Source organism: Candoia aspera, chromosome 4, assembly GCF_035149785.1.
Source record: "Candoia aspera isolate rCanAsp1 chromosome 4, rCanAsp1.hap2, whole genome shotgun sequence".
Lineage (NCBI taxonomy): Eukaryota > Metazoa > Chordata > Lepidosauria > Squamata > Boidae > Candoia > Candoia aspera.
This window is the reverse complement of record NC_086156.1, coordinates 68,396,021-68,415,345: the sequence shown is the minus strand read 5'-3', so window position 1 is coordinate 68,415,345 and position 19,325 is coordinate 68,396,021. Positions and strand designations below refer to the sequence as shown.

General features: G+C 41.7%; 1 protein-coding gene across 1 annotated transcript in view; it reads right to left on the bottom strand.

Moving 5' to 3' along the window:
- CSGALNACT1 (chondroitin sulfate N-acetylgalactosaminyltransferase 1) overlaps window positions 1-19,325 on the bottom strand; it is a 35,988-nt gene that overhangs the window by 6,660 nt on the left and 10,003 nt on the right. The window contains exons 2-6 of the mRNA XM_063301964.1: window positions 14,328-15,239; window positions 12,270-12,486; window positions 9,784-9,885; window positions 8,612-8,790; window positions 544-638 (exon numbers count right to left, since the gene is read on the bottom strand). Coding sequence (XP_063158034.1) covers window positions 544-638; window positions 8,612-8,790; window positions 9,784-9,885; window positions 12,270-12,486; window positions 14,328-14,961 — 1,227 coding nt within the window. The 5' untranslated portion in view covers window positions 14,962-15,239. The remainder of the gene's footprint in view (window positions 1-543; window positions 639-8,611; window positions 8,791-9,783; window positions 9,886-12,269; window positions 12,487-14,327; window positions 15,240-19,325) is intronic.

Sequence of the window (19,325 nt, the reverse complement as noted above, 5' to 3'; positions counted from 1 at the left end):
TGCTCACTGATTTAGAGTATCTGCCTTAAAGACAAGCTAATAAATGTATTTGCTGGCAGTAATCTTAAAAGCACTGGCACGTTCATATGGGCATGGATAGTTCTTTAAATATTTTATGTTTTTTCTAGGTTTCCATGCTACCCAGAGTCCACTGGAGTTGGGTGGCCAATAAATTTAAATAAATAAATAAAAATAAAGAGTATTCCATTAAGTCTTTGAAACCCTAAACTAGCAGACTGAAATGGTCCAACTTGTTTGAATTAGTGCAGGCTGTTCAGACTATCTGCTCCCAGTGAGCATCTTCTCTAAGCAGATCCATTCTCCAAGAACTTAAATTTCCAGACCATCTTCAAAAGCAGCCTCATAGAGAATGCACTGAAAAGGTCTATTTACCTAGTACATGCATGTCTGAGACTCAAGCCACATTCCTTAGGTAAATTTGCAGTTATGGTACTAACTTAGAGTAGAAAAAGGCTCCACAGATACTGCTGAATTCCAAAGAATTTCAAGTCTGTGCATTTGGTTGAACACCCAATTACCTACCAGCTGTTGTTTTAAGGGTGGAATGGAATTGTGGTATCCATATATTAGACTTGGATTGTACTGGCTGAAAAGAACAGGATAAAATACTTTCTTTCCTAGAAATAAGAGTTGAAAAAATGTGGTTATTTTCTGTTAGGTCTGCTCTTGAACATTTTGAACAAGGTAGATTTCAGAGTACAGTGATGAGTAGGTATATATGTAGTAAGAGGAATTATATCCTTCTGTAGGAAACAATCTAAATGCCACCATTGCTTCATTTTTTAATATATATGAGTAAGAAGAGAGCAGTGAAAGTATGATTTCCATGTTTTATTGTAAACTGCCCAAAGTCCCTTTTGGGAGATGGGCGGTGATAAATTTGATAAATAAATAAATAAATGTTAACACACGTGTGTGTGCCTTTGAGTCAGTGTCAACTCCCAGCAACCACCCAGAGAAGTCCCTGCAGTTTTCTTGTCAAGATTTCAGAAGTGGTTTGCCATTGCCTGCTTCCTAGGGCTGAGAGAGAGTGACTGGCCCAAAGTTACCCAGCTGGCTTTGTGCCTAAGGTGGGATTAGAATTCACAGTCTTTCGGTTTCTAGCCTGGAGCCTTAACCGCTACACCAAAATGGCTCTATATTACATGCGGCTCTACACCAAACTCGCTCTAAATAACACATATTTCTTCTAAAATTAAAGAGCCCCAACAATAATGTCTTTTTAAAGTCCAATGCAGCAAAATCTGACATGTTAAAACACCTTCCAAGATCACAACACCCATGACAGCACACCAACAAAACCATGCAACTGAAGCAGGAGGAAACTGGTAGCTGCCTCAACTCATATTTGAGATGGGGGGGGGACACAGTACATTAAGTTTCCCTTTTCATGACATCTTCCAGGTATGAAAGCGAAGCCTCATATCTGCAATCACATGGACAGTCTCTGCAGAAAGAAAGCTCTCCACTGTAGAATTTTTTTATATGTGGAGGGCAGCATGAAGGCTTTTCAACATTGCAGCCTTAAGCTGCTTGCCTCCTGTGAGAGATGGGGCTGGCTTAAGAAACTGCTTCCCAGATTTCAGTCTGTTCTTCAACAACAAGAGCAACAAGCTGATCTGGCAATGAAGCTGGCAAAGTGCTCTGTCTAGATGGCAGTTACCGCAATCCTAATGAGTGAATTCCTCTGCTTTTGTGGAAAGGAAGCAGCAGTGGGAAAATATTGTAGAATTACAAGTGAATGAGGATTGCACCCATCACCCCCCCTACTAGGTTAAATTCTGTGAATGAAGCAAGGCAATTGCACAACAAACGTCTTGGCTGAGAACTTTTAAAAGGAGTGTAATAGGTCACATGATGTAATGATTGCCTAAACCCAAATACTCAGTCTCACAAGCTCGGGCTTAAAGATAACTGATTTATTAAAGGAATAGTATGCAAATACAGAGAAAGCTGAGAATGAGCAAAAGCGCGCCAAATACAAACTTAAAAGCCTTGCTTGTGGGCAGGTCCCGCCCCTTCGCCCGTCAGGACGCTCCCCCTCCCAGGTGCTGAATGCCGTTAGACGCGCCTGGGAACGTAACCTTGAACAGGAGCGCAAACCCAAACATGCATTCCAAGCCCTGAAAACAAGGGAGTGCAACAGAATGGAAAAACCCCGGGTGAAGGGATACGGAACAGAGAATGACATGTGAAACGTTACAATGTTAACCAGACATTAGAATGAGAACATGACATATTGCCCCCCCAAAAGAAATCAGGGAGCCGGTTTGTCAGGATAGGCAGAGTGAAATTGGGCTACAAGACGAGGAGAATGCACGTCTGGAGCAGCAACCCATTCAGGATGAGGGAAATGTTTCCAGCGAACGAGGTATTGTAGAGTAGAGCGCTGGCGTCTGGAATCGAGAATAGATGCCACCTCGAAGTGCTGCTGGTTGTCTATCATGAGGGGAGGTGGAGGAGTGGGTTGCGGATGCCAACGGTCCGATGACAGGCAGGGTTTGAGTAAGCTACAATGGAAAACAGGATGTAAACGTTTAAGGTTGTGAGGTAAGTCAAGTTTAAACGTAACAGGGTTGAGCTGAGCAACAATTGGAAAAGGACCGACAAATTTAGGACCAAGCTTTTTAGAGGGTTGTGGGGACTTGATAAATTTAGTTGATAAGTAGACTTTATCCCCGACTGCAAAGGATGGTTCTGGGGAACGCTTGGCATCAGCATGGCGTTTATAGGTAGCTTGGGCATGGTGGAGAGCGAGTAAAATATTAGACCATGAGTCTTTGAGAGAGTCTGCCCAGCCAGCGAGGGTGGCTGGGAGTGGTTGAGGATGAGGAAGTTCAGGAATAGGAACAAATTCACGTCCAAAAACTGTTTTAAAGGGAACTTGACCAGTGGTTTGATGAATGGAATTGTTGTAAGCGACCTCAGCAAATGGGAGTAGATCGACCCAGTTGTCTTGTTGGTAGTTAACAAAAGCTCTGAGGTATTGTTCTAATGTAGAATTAACCGCCTCTGTAGATCCGTCCGTTTCTGGATGCCAAGCAGTAGAAAGTGATTGTTTCGTACCCAAAAGTTTTAAAAATGCCCGCCAAAATTGTGACGTAAATTGTGTGCCTCTGTCACTCACCAAACGGGCGGGGATACCGTGGAGGCGGTACACGTGGATGAGGAAGAGGCGTGCCAGCTGTTGTGCGGTGGGGATAGAAGCGCATGGGATAAAGTGGGCTTGTTTGGAGAAAAAGTCTTTGACGACCCAAATGACAGTTTTTCGTTGACTAGGGGGTAGATCAACGATAAAATCCATGGAGATATCTTGCCAAGGGACAGACGGAGTGGCCACGGGTTGAAGGAGACCCTGGGGCTTGCCCGGTTTGCGCTTTATCGCCGCACATACAGGGCACGCAGTGATATATTCCTTTAAGTCTTTGAGTAAAGTGGGCCACCAGAATTGGCGGCGAACGAGGTGCAAAGTTTTCACGTAGCCGAAATGCCCCGCTAGTTTGTCATCGTGGCAGCGCTGGAGTATGGTTTTTCGCATTGCTTCGGGTACATAGAGACGATCGTTGCGCCAGGCAAGATCATCGGTGAAAGTTAACATGTGTCTGTTGGTTTGTAACCAAGTATCTGTTTTAAGGTGGGAGAGCAACTGTTGTTGCAAATCGGAGGGAATTGACAAGGGAGGCGAGCCGCTGGAAGGCGGAGCGGCTGGAGGCGGAGTCGATTGTGCTCGGGTCTGGCTGCGAGTCACCGCTGCCAGACTTAATTGTTTGTCGGTCCAGACGGTGCCTTGGACCGTTGGCCCTGGGCCAGCATCTTGGGGTCTACGCGAGAGTGCATCAGCCAAAAAGTTTTTCTTGCCTGGTATAAATTTAAGAGTGAAGTCAAAGCGGCTGAAGAACTCAGCCCAGCGCAGCTGTTTCGGACTGAGTTTTCGGCTGGTGCTTAGAGCTTCCAGGTTTTTATGGTCAGTCCAGACCTCAAAAGGGTTGGAAGTACCTTCCAATAGGTGTCGCCATGTCTCTAAAGCCGTTTTTACAGCAAAAGCCTCCTTTTCCCAAACGTGCCATCGTCTCTCTGTTTCAGTGAATTTGCGAGAGAGGTAGGCACAGGGTTTTAAATCGCCAGATTGGTCAGATTGTAACAAGATTGCGCCTATGGAAAAATCAGAAGCATCGACTTGTACCACGAAGGGTTTAGAGGGGTTTGGATGCTGTAAAATTGGTTCTGTGGTAAAAAGTTGTTTGAGCGTTTCAAACGCTTGCTGACAGGCTGGAGTCCATTTAAGGAGCGCGCCTGGGTTCTTCGAACGTCGCGTATCCCCCTGTCCTTTGGTTTTTAACAGTTCCGTAAGGGGGAGGGCGATTTCTGCAAAATTTTGGGCGAATGCCCGATAGAAATTAGAGAATCCAAGGAAACTTTGTAATTGTCTCCTGGTGCGAGGAGGCTCCCATGCCACAATAGCTTCTACTTTTGCAGGGTCCATTTCAATGCCCTGAGCTGAAATTCGGTAACCTAGGTAATCAATTTGCGACTGATGAAACGCACATTTTGACAGTTTTGCGTACAACTGTGCTTTTTCCAATTTAGCCAATACTTGACGCACCAAGTGGATATGTTCTGACATGGTTTCAGTATAAATCAATACATCATCCAAATATACCAGTACCCCTTTAAATAGGTGGTCATGCAAGACCTCATTGATTAACTGCATAAAAACCCCGGGTGCCCCAGATAAACCAAAAGGTAAGACTTTATATTGGAAAGCCCCAAGAGGACAGTTAAATGCTGTTTTCCACTCATCCCCTTTCCTTATGCGAATGCGAAAATAAGCTTCTCTCAAATCCAGTTTTGAGAAGATTTTGCCTCTGGCCAGATGTGATAACATATCTTTGATCAGGGGCAAAGGATATTTATTTAATATTGAGACCGCATTGAGCCCGCGAAAATCGGTACAGAGTCTTAATGACCCATCCTTTTTTGGCCGAAATAGGACAGGAGCTCCTACCGGGGAATTTGCCGGCTCAATGAAACCCCTAGCCAGGTTTTTGTCAATGAACTCCCTTAGCGTGGTAAGCTCTTTGGGAGACATGGGGTATATTTTTGGGTGAGGCAATTTTACATTTGGTAAAAACTCAATGGCACAGTCCGTTTTTCGGTGGGGTGGCAAGCGATCCGCTTCTTTTTCCCCAAATACTTCAGCAAAATCCTGATACTGATTGGGTAGTCCTTCAAGAGGGTGAAGCGTTTGCACAGTGGTATACGCTACCCCCCCACCCTCCATGTCCTCCAGTAAGTCCTTTTCGGGTACTTTGTAAAATCCATCTGCAAACGTTACAGTTCTATGGAGCCAGTTGATGAAAGGGTTTTGTTGCACAAACCAAGGCATTCCCAGGATTACCAGAGGGCCCCCCACTGGAGCTACCACAAATGGCAGCTTTTCTTGATGGGAGCCCATCTGCAAAGCTACCAGTCCCGTGGAAAGATTGACTGGTTTCCCTCCCGCCATAGTTCCATCCAACTGGGTGAAAATCATGGGTCTTGCCAAAGGGAACGTGGGCAGTTCGAGAGCTGCTACCACGTCAGGGTGCATTAAGGAACGGGAGCAACCCGAGTCTAGCATAGCCCATACTTCCACAGTTTTGGTTTTTGAGCTCAGTTTAACTTTAACAGTCAGTGTGGGGAAGTTTCCACTCACCGAATCATGGTTACGCCCGGTTTCTTCCACCTGCCCTAGGGCGCCCTTTAGGGCAGGTGGTAGGCTTTTCCCGCCGGCTGCTCGAATTGCAACTCTTCCTCCTCTTCTCCTAAGGATAGGTCGGGGGGGTCCAGTTCTGCGAGGGCCGCCTTCAGTTTTCGCGGTGGAGCAGGAGCAGGCATCTTTACCGTGGGTTTCGTCTGTCGTTCCTCAGGACGGCGTCTCGGGCACGACGTGGCTCGATGCCCGTCTTTCCCACATCTGAGGCACTGACCCTTGGAGAACCGTTGCTCCCTCTCCTCTTCCCAGGTTTTCGGTTTGGGGCGGCTGGCAAGTCCAGATGTGCGCGCTCCTCTAGCAAGACGTGTTTGTCTAAGCTCTTTGGTATGGGCGTAGGTTCGTAGGGCATTTTCTGCGCTTCCCGCCAACTGAATCCACCCATATAACGTTTTGGGATCGTCTCTGCCTAGCGCCCATCGAAGGATTTCGGGTTCTAGCCCCTGCTTGAACAATTCGATGATTGTTGGCTCAGACCAGTCTTCCACTTTTCCTGCTAAAGCTTTAAACTCCAACGCATATTTAGCAACTGAGAGGGACCCTTGGTAGAGTTTGCGCAGGTCATTTTTGGCCGTTTCTTGGGCTAGGGGGTCTTCGAAATGCTCCTTGAGTGCCCACAAAAATTCATCGAAGTCCTCTAACTCAGTTGCCTCAGCTTGGCATAGTTGCACATACCAATCCGCTGCCCTTCCTCTCAGCTTGTTGGCAATGAAATTGACCTTGCCATGTTCAGACTGAAAGTTCCGACCCCAATCTTCTATATAATGCTTGGCATTCGTAATAAAGAAGGAGAGCGTTGCGGGATCCCCATCAAACTTCACTCCAAATGGTGGGAAGGTTCTTACCGGCTCAGCTGGCTGTGGCGGTGCCGCGAATGACAGCGTACGCCGAGCCCCCACAAGTGGTCGATCCCTAGGGGGTCTTGCCTCTCGCTCTCCCCTTTGATGGGCTGATCGAGTCTTACTTCTCCCCCGGGTCGACAGGGTGCTGTGCCTGGGGTACTGTGACGGCTCTTCCTCCCAATCCTCCGGGGTGGGCTCTGCCACTCTGGGCTGATCCTCTCTGGGTAGATCCTTGAGGATCGTCACTATTAAATCCATTTTATCTTCCAATGCCCTCATACGGGCCGGAGTGACCGGCTCCTCCGGGGGTTGGTTGGTTATCACCACCTTCGGTGACAAGGGGACTTCGTGCTCCCAGGCCAATTGGGGAGACCCCCTCCCCGTGGTTCTTTCCATAACAGATCTCTGTTCACTCCTGAGACTCTCCTGTATGGATGTCAGCAGCTCGTCCAATTGGGTATCTCGCAACTCCCGACGTGCTGCTCTTTGCGCTCTCGAGGTTAGCGCTGGCCGGCTTTTGGCCACCTCCCGCTCCTCTTCGCCTCCCTCACATACGCGAAGTTGAGGTTCGGTCATCGCTGGCGTTCCCTCTTATCCAAGGATTGGATGGGGCCAGCGGAAAATGGAAAAAATGATTCTCAGCTTTATGTAATGATTGCCTAAACCCAAATACTCAGTCTCACAAGCTCGGGCTTAAAGATAACTGATTTATTAAAGGAATAGTATGCAAATACAGAGAAAGCTGAGAATGAGCAAAAGCGCGCCAAATACAAACTTAAAAGCCTTGCTTGTGGGCAGGTCCCGCCCCTTCGCCCGTCAGGACGCTCCCCCTCCCAGGTGCTGAATGCCGTTAGACGCGCCTGGGAACGTAACCTTGAACAGGAGCGCAAACCCAAACATGCATTCCAAGCCCTGAAAACAAGGGAGTGCAACAGAATGGAAAAACCCCGGGTGAAGGGATACGGAACAGAGAATGACATGTGAAACGTTACAATGTTAACCAGACATTAGAATGAGAACATGACACATGATTATGTACATGCATAGGATGTGAAGGCTTAGCCCAACTGGCTCCCACCAGCGGGTTCCTAACTTCTCCACCCACATTCCTATTGCACCTTGGGATGAGTCACCTCCCTAACAGCTACTTTCCCCCAGAAAAATCCCTTTCTGCCCTGGTTTACTTAGGAAGAGGCAAATGGCAATCCTTCCTAAAGGCTGGTTCATTTTTCCCAGAATGATTGCCACTGATTTGTTAAGGTTAAAAAGTAGAAGGAAGTTGAAAAGGGAAAGGGGGTGGGGAAGAAAGAAGAAACGAACAATGACTTCTGAAGAGGCTGCTTTCAGCCAACCACTCTTGCAGCACAAGATCTACCACACATGTGCACAAAGTCCCACAGCTCAAATCACAGTCCTTAAAATAAAATTCTAATCCATATCTAGATTTCATTAGTCCTTTGTCTGCTTTATCTCCAGCATGGATTTATAGGGTTGAAGCTTATTTTCTAACTTAGTTGTTAGCCAGTCCTAAGGAAATGCTCTGAAGACAAAAGGAAGAATGGGAGTCAGCAGTTTGCTTTTTTCAAAAAAGCCCACCTGAAAGAGGAACCTTCCAATTTGTATCTCAAAGTTTGATCATCATCGATTTCAGATGTCTCTGCCCAATTCACCTGGATCTGTTTTCCTTTAACTGTTCCTGTGACTGAATCTCTTGGAATGAGATTTCCCCCTCATCTTCACAATGAGATTATCATATTTATAGAGAAGAGCATTTTCCATGATCATTACATATGATGGCTATATGCAACCTCTAATTTCTGAAACGTACACTGGAGAGAGTTTACCTTTCAGGTCATGCTTATGGTTTTGCTAGAGGGAGCTGACAGACCTCTGAAGGAATGTATGTATGTATGAAGTATCTTTAGTATTATAAAGAACAACAAGCTGATTATGGCACAAATTGAATTTCTATCCAACATACCATGGATGACTGTACCTGGTTGTGTGTTCAGTCTACACGTGTTCAGGAATTCCATTGTGAAATATATATCTACATCACAGAAAAAAAGTACAACATTGTTTCCTTTCCAAAATCTTGCACCTACATCCAGGCCTTTCCCTCTGGAGAATACTTCATTCAGCTGGATAAATGTGTAATTCCTGAAGTTAGCTGATCTATAAAGAAAAATTAAAGTTTTATCTGGTTTTCACCCCAATTATCATTTGTGCACCATTTTTTTATCCTAAGAAAAACAGAGACTTAGTGATTAACACATTTATCATGGCAGAATCTTATAAACAGGAAAGAAAATCCTTGTCTATCTGATGGCTTGAGCTCAAGTCCATAAAACCTTTACCATAATATATTAGTTGGTTTTTAATGTTACCTTTTAATTTATGTTAAGCAACATTCTCTGTTAGTTGCCAGCATTTCCTCTTGAAATGCACCAGCAGCATTCAACTGATTTTTACAAGGAAAATATGATGCAAATCAACTGGCATAGAAATATGGGGTTGGATCCAGACTTCATAGAGCAACCAAGTGAAATCAGTGGCATTGAGTTTAGCACAGGCTTGCTTGGTCCTGTTGATTGCAATAGATCTAGTCTAATGATGGCTTAGTGTGGATTCATTCCATTATTAGTGGAAAAGGTAGATGGGCTTAAGAATTAATTCAGAAGTCTGTTGTATAATCTGTGGTATGATGAAGCTCTATAATACAGGCAAAAAGAAAAGAGATAATGCTTTTTTAATTAAAAAACATTAACTGGACAATGTATTTTGCTGAAAATAGATGGAAGGATAAGGTTCTTCCCAGACTCTAATATTAGAGGGAAAAAGGCTAATTAAGACCTCACTGTTGACAGTGCAGGACAAATTATCTGAATGATGCTGATTTATCAAATAATAACAATTTTGAGAGGAATTTTGCTTATAGCTTTTCTAATATTATTTAAGTGATGCTTCTAAGCACACACAGATTGCTGAGTGGTTCCTTTCTGTTCATAGATGACTAGAATTATAAGGCAAAGGTTTCAGCCAAACAACAACAAGGCTTCCAGATCATCCTAAGTCTTACCATCTCTTTCTGAAAATGTTAACAACTCCAACTGTCATTTTCCTTTGGTTTCTAAAATAAAAATGTCATTAAGCCAAGGTTTTACTCACTTGGATATGTTTTCTAGGATTCCTTTGACTTCACTCATTTGTTCACTTCCAAAGTAAACTACAGTCAGGTGAATTCTTCCATCTTGCTGCATACCCACCTCCCTGAAACAGATATCAGTGGAGGAAAATAAGCATATTTTCTTACAATTTTAACTCATAACTCCGTATATATTCATGCTGCACCTTAACTTCTGGCATTGGTTTATTCTCTATCTATATCTGTACCCATAGAGTAGGTGTGTAAAACGTTTTGAGGTTGACTGTTCTGATCCCAAAATGGTTCATTAGGAACCTGGAACACCTGTTCTCACCAAAATGTTCCAACATCAGTTTGGGTAATTTCAACCTTATAGGAAGATGGGTTTCTTTGGTTTTGTTTTTTGTTTGTTTGGTCCTTTTGAGTCTGTGTTGACTCCTGGAGATTGCCTGGACAAGTCCCTGAAGTTTTCTTGGCAAGATTTCAGAAGTGGTTTGCCATTGCCTGCTTCCTAGGGCTAAAAGTGAGTGACTGGCTCAAGGTCACCCAGCTGGCTTTGTGCTGGAGGCGGGCCAAAACTCACAGTCTCCTGGTTTCTAGCCTGATGCCTTAACCACTACACCAAAGTGGCTGTCTATAGGAAGTGGTCAAACCTTAAAATTGATGTTTTGACTTTCATTTTGTAATAGGATATTTCTAGGTCAGATTTTTTCAACCTCTAAAACAAGAGGTACCATCTATTTTTCAAAACATTTTATGAAATATTAACAGGGCTTTTAAAATCTCACAGTGGATCTGACTATACAAATCACATAGCAGCCGCAGACCCAGTATGTTCAGCCCTCGTACCAACCAGATAAGTGAATTATTGTGATGTTTTGGCTTTCCCCCACAAAACTGCATTTGTATGCATGAAGTTTTCTCAATGCAAGTTGTTAAACTAGATTCTTGAAGTATCCTACAGCAACGGGAGAAAGCCAACATAGTGGCAGCCAAATGCTGAGAGGCCTCACCTAGTTCTCTCTGATATTTCCAAAACTTAATTAGATATATTTACTCCATTTTCACACCATATTGTATTAAGCTGTGGTTTGCTTAAATACCATTAGTTAAATAAGGCACAATTGACTGGGTTGGCAATTGTACTAAGCCATAAATCTGGTATCCAAATTACAGTGAGCTGAGTTCACGTATCATGCTAAGCCAAACCAAGCCAATCACATTATGTGAATCAGGCAGCAAACTGGCTAACAGCACTTTGAAATGCAGTCTCTCTCCTTGAAGGTTTATTTATTTATTTCTTATTTCCACTTAGATGCCATCCAGCTCCAATTGACTCTGGGTGGCTCAGAGCATAAACACAGAATAACAAATATACAATCCAGATAAAAACACAGCAATAAAGAAACGGCAGCTCCAGCCAACACGACATATCAAATATGCAACAAGGGGTACCAACCACCCTAGCCTAAAGCCTGGGAGAAAATCCAGGTTTTTAACTCCTCTAGAATGCCATTGGGGTGGCAGAACACACATCTCAGAGAAGACCTCATTCCAGAGGGCAGACCGTGCGACAGAGAAAGCAGGCTTCTGCGGTCCTGAGAGACGGCATTGTTTGATCAAAGGAAGCTGGAGTGTGCCAACTGTGTTGGAATGAACCTGCCAGGCCAACACCACAGGAGATAGGTGATTCCTTGAAGTAATCAGGCCTATTGCCATGTAGGGCTTTATAGCTCAAACCAGTACCTTGAATTGCACCCGGAAGGAAACTGGCAACCAATGCAGTTCACAAAGCAGAGATGTCACATGGGCATGCTGAGGCATGCTGTAATGGTAGGTGGGAAAGACCTTGGGAGATGGGGCAAAGAGATGCTGCCTAGGGAACAGTCAGATAAGGGACAGCATAGCCCGCAGCTGCATAATGGGTGGGGCAAGAGGCTCAGAAGGAACCCTCCCTAGTTTCTCAGGCTGTAAAGGAGACGGTGGGAGAATTGTACTTCGCGCTTGCAAGATTGATGTCAGCTTTACCAGGTAGACCAGAGAGAAAACACGACCAGATGAGCTAATTCTACTTTGTTATAAAGCTACATTAACAGAATCTTGCAAGTCTGAAAGTACAATTCTCCCACTGTCTACTGCCTCAGATTTACTACTTTCACAAATCATCCTAAGCAATGGCTAACTTAACCATGGCCTTGTTCACACATAATTCTGGATCATAATGTTTGAGATCATGCTTCACACTCAGGCTAGGTTCATACATATTGTTCACCAATAATGTGGTTTACCTCAAGTTAGATTGCTACAAGGGAAATGATTGATTGATTATACTGTATGCCATCAAGTTGTTGTCTACTCTTAGCTACTACATAGATAAATATTTCAAATTAATATTCCTTTTGTAAATCTAACATTACAAAATAAATCTCTTTCAAAAACACAAACCCTAGATACACTGTCCTACAACTTCTTATCTGCCAGAAGAGTGGAGAATGGCAATGATACCAACCTGAAATTGTGCATAAATTGCTGAAACTTGCTGGCCCTTTTTGCCAGTGGCACTATGACATTAATAAAGGTGTGGGCCATATTGAGGTTTTCATTCACAACCTTCATGATGGGGCCAAACGGTCTGAACAGAACAATGCGCTTGAATTCATATTCTTTGTCTCCTTTGAATGTCAACTCATATAGAGTGCCTTTATCTCTTTCAGTCCGGTGAATGCCTATTAGAAAAGGGAAGGCAACCATTAGCTAGAATTTTCTAAAGAGGTAAAAATATTTCTATATATAATTCTCATGATTTTGTTTTTGTAATTTTAGCAGCAGGCATATATAATTTTATAATTTATTGTCTTGTGAATTCCTTAGAAAGATAAGAAATTCAAGGTATCTGGAAATTATTCCTTTACTATTATAAATTATCTACTGCTCTGAGTGACATTAGAACATGTAGTATCAGCAAAAATTCTTATTAGTTTTTTTTCAGATAGCTTTTCTTTTATCTGATATTTATAAGAAAATGGGGATATTTAGAGAAAAGGCTGATTATTCAGGCAAATGTATACCAATATCATCTCTTCATCAGCAGTTAATAAAATTGTAACAGTTATTAAGGGCTGTAATCGCTAAGATATATACAAGCTGACTGTTCTTGTTTGCCCCAGGGGAAGGAAGAGGGAGGCAAATTTTAATCGGTTTTCAAAAACTAGAATAATCTCCCAGTTTAGAAGTCAATATTTTAAAGTATACACCTAAAGATGTAATGTCTCAGTGAAACAATCAATGGGTATCTTGCCCATAGAGATTTATTGTAATTCTATTTATTTGTTTGTTTCAATTAAATCCATATCCCGCTTTTGATCAAACCAGAAAGTGGCAAACAATTAAACTTACATAATACATAAACCGTAAATGGAATACTAACATGAATAATTAAACGCTTGGCAAAACATGTTTCTTTTTTATCATCTTGGTTTTTATAGATGCTTATCTTATCTTGGTTTATACACCAACAGTTTGAAAACTAACAAGAGGACAATAGATATTGTGCATTTTCATGATTGCAAAAAAGTGTTTCTGCAAGATGAAAGGAGGACCCATTTTCCTTTTGAATATAATAGTCTAAAGAACTCACTTCTCTTTTTATATTTGAAAAGCATTTTACCACTAAGTGTCCTCTTTGAGAACATCTAGATTGTACATCAGCTTATGTTTTTATTTCTATTCTTAAGAAAGATGAAATACAAGTAAATAATTTAATTGCATAACATAAATACGTAGAGAATAAGGAAAGTGATCTTGATGGAGATAATGCAGAATCTGTTGCTTAGGCAAAGGGGGCTGAAGCATTTTTAAAGTCCAGAGCAAGACAGCATTTGGAAGCAGCTCAGGCAGGCACCTCCTTACTTCACTGAACTATAAGAAAGAGGAGGTACAACACAATCAGAATTACAACATTCTGTTATTATAGTCAATCTCAATAAAAGTAGTATTAGTCTTCCTCTGGAGTTGATTTTCTGGTCTGGTCTACCTAGTGGGGATGACATTAGATACTACTAATTTTGTTTAGTATCTAATCGCCTTTGTGTTCACTCTTTCCTTCCTTCTTTCCTTTTTTATATAAGAAAAACATTTGAAATAATTTAAAAATCAGATGGGAGACTAGAGGCCAAATGCAACTCCTTCAGGAGTGCACTCCATAGCTTGGGAGCAATGAATATAGTCCCTGAGAGTAGGAGCATTGAGCAGCTCTTAATGGCGAGACAGATTCATAATACAAGAAATGATCTCTCAGTACCTATACATGCAATCATAGTTGCCATATGCCCAACAGCAAATCAGTTTGTTTTAAGATAATATGTGGAATGGCCCTCTGCTACTGTGCGATGCTCATACATTCTAGATGCTTTTTTCCCTTTTTGCTATTTGAGAAAACACATGAAGGGACAATGGAATAAGCCCAGTGAAACTTATGAACAGCCTTCTGAGGACAGAAATATGCATTTCAGACATCCCCATGCACACTTTCTTCATTCATTCCTAAGTGACTTCCCAGAAAACACACCTTCTGTGAAGTCAGAGATGGAGTACATTCGATGGTGTGTGTTGCTGTTACTCTTTGGACTATTTAAAATCTCCAGGCCTGACTCAATCGCTTCTGCCAATTCATCCCTCCTGTCCTTCCTCACAGGCTTCTCCTCAGGATGACGTGTAAGTCCCATCTCCAGCTGATACACTTTTTGTTGGGTGAAGCTCTCAAAGGGCAGTACAGCATACTCAGTGGATAGCTTGATGCCAGTATGTATTTCTGCTTTGTCTATCTGGGAATGGAGGAACTGCAACAGGGCTTTCTGGGACTTCTCAGAGTTCCCTGGGTCTAGTCTAACCCCCAGTGAGTCAGTATCATGACCTTGCATGTTCTTCAATTGTTCATTCCTTTTCTGAAGCTCATCCTTCAGCTCAGCAATCTGCCTCTTCAGACTGTTGATGTGATCCCAGTAATGCTCTTCTCTTTCTTGTAGGATTGCCTGATATTCCTCTTTTCCTGTTGGGCTGTTAACGCTGAGGAATGCAGGTTGCTGATGGTTACCTCTTGGAGTGCAAGTCAACATGTAGAACACAGATGCTGCACAGCAGAGGAACACAAGCAGAACTACTATCCGAGGGAGCCATGCTACTGTCCCACGACGAACCATCATCTGCTAAGCAGCTGGTAGTACCCACATTCCTGTAACAGACTGAAATTTCCTGCAGCCTTTTTAGAACTCAGTTCAGAAGCTATACACATGGATACAACAGTTTTTGTTTAATTTCAATATAGCATGTATTTACAGTAATATTTGACAACTGGACAATGTTGCAGGGTCATTTAGCAGCAGTACCAAAAGCTTCATTGAAAGGCCAGTGTTGGCATTTGAAGGATGTCTATTGATCCTGGTAAAGTTTTGATAATTACCCACAACAGAGAGAGAGTGATCTGAAAGCCAAAGCAAAGACATATTGGATTCATTCCTGCATGAAGAAACCCATCTTCAGAAGAAGCAGTCACTGACTGGTGTGATTGATTCACATCTGACTTGTTACAACATACAGATCTGACTAAGAGACTGCATTTACCTAGGTTTTAAGACATTTTAGTGATTTTAGAAAAAGTTGCTGATTGTTATCTTTACTTTAAATATGTCAATATACCTATTTTGCTGTGTATCTGTGTTTTGTTAATTTTTCTAGAGCATTTTTTATTTTCCCCTCTTCTCAAGCCCTTATCTGCCCTACCTTTTGAGTAAAACCCTTGCATGTAGCTCCATGACATGACTGATTTCTCATCTTCGTCTTATCTTGACTTGTTGTTCATCTTTGAAAAGCAAAAAAGACCATTGCTTAAAGCTCAAGGTCACTGCCTTGAACAATGAGCGTTCTGAATTCTATCTCTGACATCTCCACTTAAAAGAACCTGGTAGCGGGTAATTGGAAAGACTTCTGCCTGGAGTCATGGAAAGCTTCTGCCAATCAGAACAGGAAAAAGTGCACTAATTCAGCTGAAGTCACCTTCATATGCTATCCTCTCCAATTTTCAGACTTCTGCATGTTAATTATAGTATTTTATAATAGATAGTGACCTGTACATTTTATCTGTTTTAGCAATAATCTATCATTTAAACTTTCTAGGATATTTAGAACTTATTTTAGTATTATTAGAAGTATAGATTTTATGTAATTTTTCAAGAATGTGGCATCTGTTTCAATGCCCTTGAATAAGTCCTATAGTCAAAACATACTGAATATTTCTTATAAGATGAAATACTGCTTCTTTGCAGCACTTGAAGATCTACCTTTCTTTCCTTCATCCTGTATGAGTGCCAATGGCATAAAAACTTTTAATGCTTTATCTATTTGCCAAATGCCCATACGTTTAGTCTAGAGTACAGTAGCTTCTGGTATTTATCGAATAAGGTCAGCATGGACCATGAAATACAGCTGCATTGACACACTTCATTTTTGCACAATTATGCCTTTGACACCACTGATAAAAGCTGGATGCCTATGAACGGCTTATTTGTACTACAAGTATAAGGTACACCGATTTGGATAAATACTGTATTTGTTTTTGAAAGCAATAGCATTTAGTGGTTAGCAAATTTCCCAAACATAAACTGTCAAAAAGTTACCAAGAGCTATACCCTCTTAAATACGCAAGTTCTTATTCAGATTTCCTTTCCTGTTGCTATACCAGCCATTTGTCTGGATTCAATCTCAACTGGGGGAATATCCAGAGATACATTCAGCATCTTCAAGTGCTTGATCTCTTCACAATTCATTTTCTATGATTAGTTGAGTTATAGTGACATCTAGATTAGGACACATTTCAATTTAAATTGCTATATGCTGATCTTTATCCACGGTTTCAGACTCACCATACTGTGTGAATTCTAAATATATGGTCATCTTAGATCTCTCCGACTTGAACACTGTCACCAACAAACCCTATCTATAGCATCTGGATTTAACTAAGTTAAATCTTGGCTATAAAATGGCATGTGGGAAATTAAACTATTATGTATACTCTTATAACCTACTTTTTCTCTGTCAACATATTGTGGAAATATGTCCCAAGACTTGCTTCAATCTACAGTGTTTCACATTTGTTGACTTTCCATAGCTGAAACTGAATGATTGATGAATATTAAATTAAATATTTAATAAATTAATGCATTTAATATTTAAATATTTAAATATTTAAATATTAAATTGAACTTTTAAGTATCAAGAAATCTATTTTAATGCAATGTTGCTGGAAAACCCAAATACATTTCTTTAAGGACAGTAACTCAAGAAGCTCCGCAGATGTTTCTGTTTTGTAAAAAATTGGCAGAAGGGTTTACTTCTAGCTGCTTTACTTGTTTTTGAGACTAAGACTATAAGTCAAGTGTTTTATAAAGCTCAACTTTGTCCATGTACAAATACTAAATTTTGTCTGCTAGAGACAACACAGAATACATTTTTAAGGGATGTTTTCTTAATGCCTTGATCTGTTTCAAACATTATTCTTCACCTAGAATCTTACAAGCCTTTAAGACAAGGGCACAGGTCTCATGTCTTAATTTACCAGATAAATTTAATATTTTTGTCACACTCCTTTAACATCTCTAACCCTGATTGACTTCTTGCACTCTTAATGGAGAAAAACATTAATACAAGATCTTAATGGTTGCCATTTCTCACCTCAGTCTGTAATTTCTCTGGGGGAAGACAGAGCTAAAGTGGTCCTAAAACAAAGAAAAAGTGATACAGAGCTTCAAAATATTTGAGTTCCATGTCATTATTTTCATTGCTATTGGGCCCAAAGTGTCAACCCAACAAGGTGGACCAGACAAAGGAACCAATGCCATATACTCACCAGGACTACTTTTACTGTAACAGCCATAGTAACAGAATCTTGCAAGTCTGAATGTGCTTCCTCCTCCCTCACTTCATCTTCCTGGGAACTAGCGAGGGGTTTGTCTGAGACATTTTCTCAGGTTATTTTCTTGGCCCAGGCTCAAGACCCTCTTATTTGACCATTGCCTTGGTAGCAGCTCTTCCTCCTGTTTTACAAGACCATTCCCTATGCCCTCTACACAATTACTATCTCTATGTTCTGACCACAGAGTAGCATAAAAGAGCATTCCCCTGGGCCCTCTGTAACATTTTTCCATCTTTAATTATCAGAGTTAGAAATTAACTTTGTTCATGTGGCATGGGGGACAATCAAGTTCATTGGACACATTCTCGTCTTACACTCTTATTTATTTACAGGAGTTTATTGCCTAGCTCCAAAGACTCTGGGAGGTTTACCAGTTAAAAATAAAACAAATATGTGAGTCAACATCAAGAGAATAAAAAGAAGGCCCAATATCAAAAGCGTCAGATAGACAACTAAGAATTAGTCACCACTGTAACAGGACTATTAATGACTCTATGGAAAGCCAATAATGAAGGTGCCTGACACAGCTCTGGAAACAAAGTGTTCTAAAACAAGGGGTCCCAATTGCTTTTGGGCCAATGTCTTGACCATTATGTTTGACCTCTCATGGGACAGGACCTTAAGCAATCTCTCTTTGCTTGAATTTATGGACTGGACAGATTCTACTGGACAGATTCCATACACATTTTTAACCAGCACTTTGAACTGGGTTCAGAAGCTAACTGATAGCCAATGCATCAATGTGGCTAAGTTTTGTTTTACTATGTATAAAATATATCACATCCTGACCAGACCAGTTTTATACTTATTAGCTTATACTGTGGTTTTTATTTGCTGTCTCACATTTTGTTTTCTTCTGTTTTTGAGCTGGTCTATAAATAAAGTATCTTGTCTTGTCTTGTAGCCAATGCAATGTCAGCCCTTTAAGGTTGTCCAGATCAGGAAACAGACTCCACATGAAGGCTAGAACAAAGCTTTATTGAAATAGGCCATATTAACACAATCTTGCAAGTCTGATTGTGTTTTTCCTCCTCTCCCTCTTATACCTCAAGTGAGTCAGGGAAGAGCTAGGCCGAGTCTCTTCCTAATACTATTTCCCAGGGCTTAAGGAAAACTTCTACCCTTTTTGTTGTTGTAACAGCTTCTGAATATTTTCGTCCATGGCTCTGTATATGCAGTGAGCAGCTCACTGGTTTGCTAACCACTATCATTCTGGCTATTGCATTCTGCACCAATTGCAGCTTTCTGGTCTTCTTTGAAGGCAGTCCCATGTAGAACATACTACTATGGTCTAGATATATGGTAATAAAGGCATGAGTCACTGTCACTAGGGCTTCAAGGTCCAGGTAGAGACAGAACTGGAGTACCAGCCTAAACTACAAAAAAGTCCCTCAGCTTTGCCTGCTGTTTCAGCAGGAGCCATCCCTGCATTGCAGCCCCCCACCCAGTGGAAGGGCAACCCTGTCCAAAGCAATTACCAGGGCTATCAATGGGCCAAAATGTTTCTGCATCTCCTACGTGGGATTCAATCTGAGCTGGTTTTGGACCATCCAGACTCTCACACCCTCCAAGCACCAAGTAAAGATTTTTACAGCATCT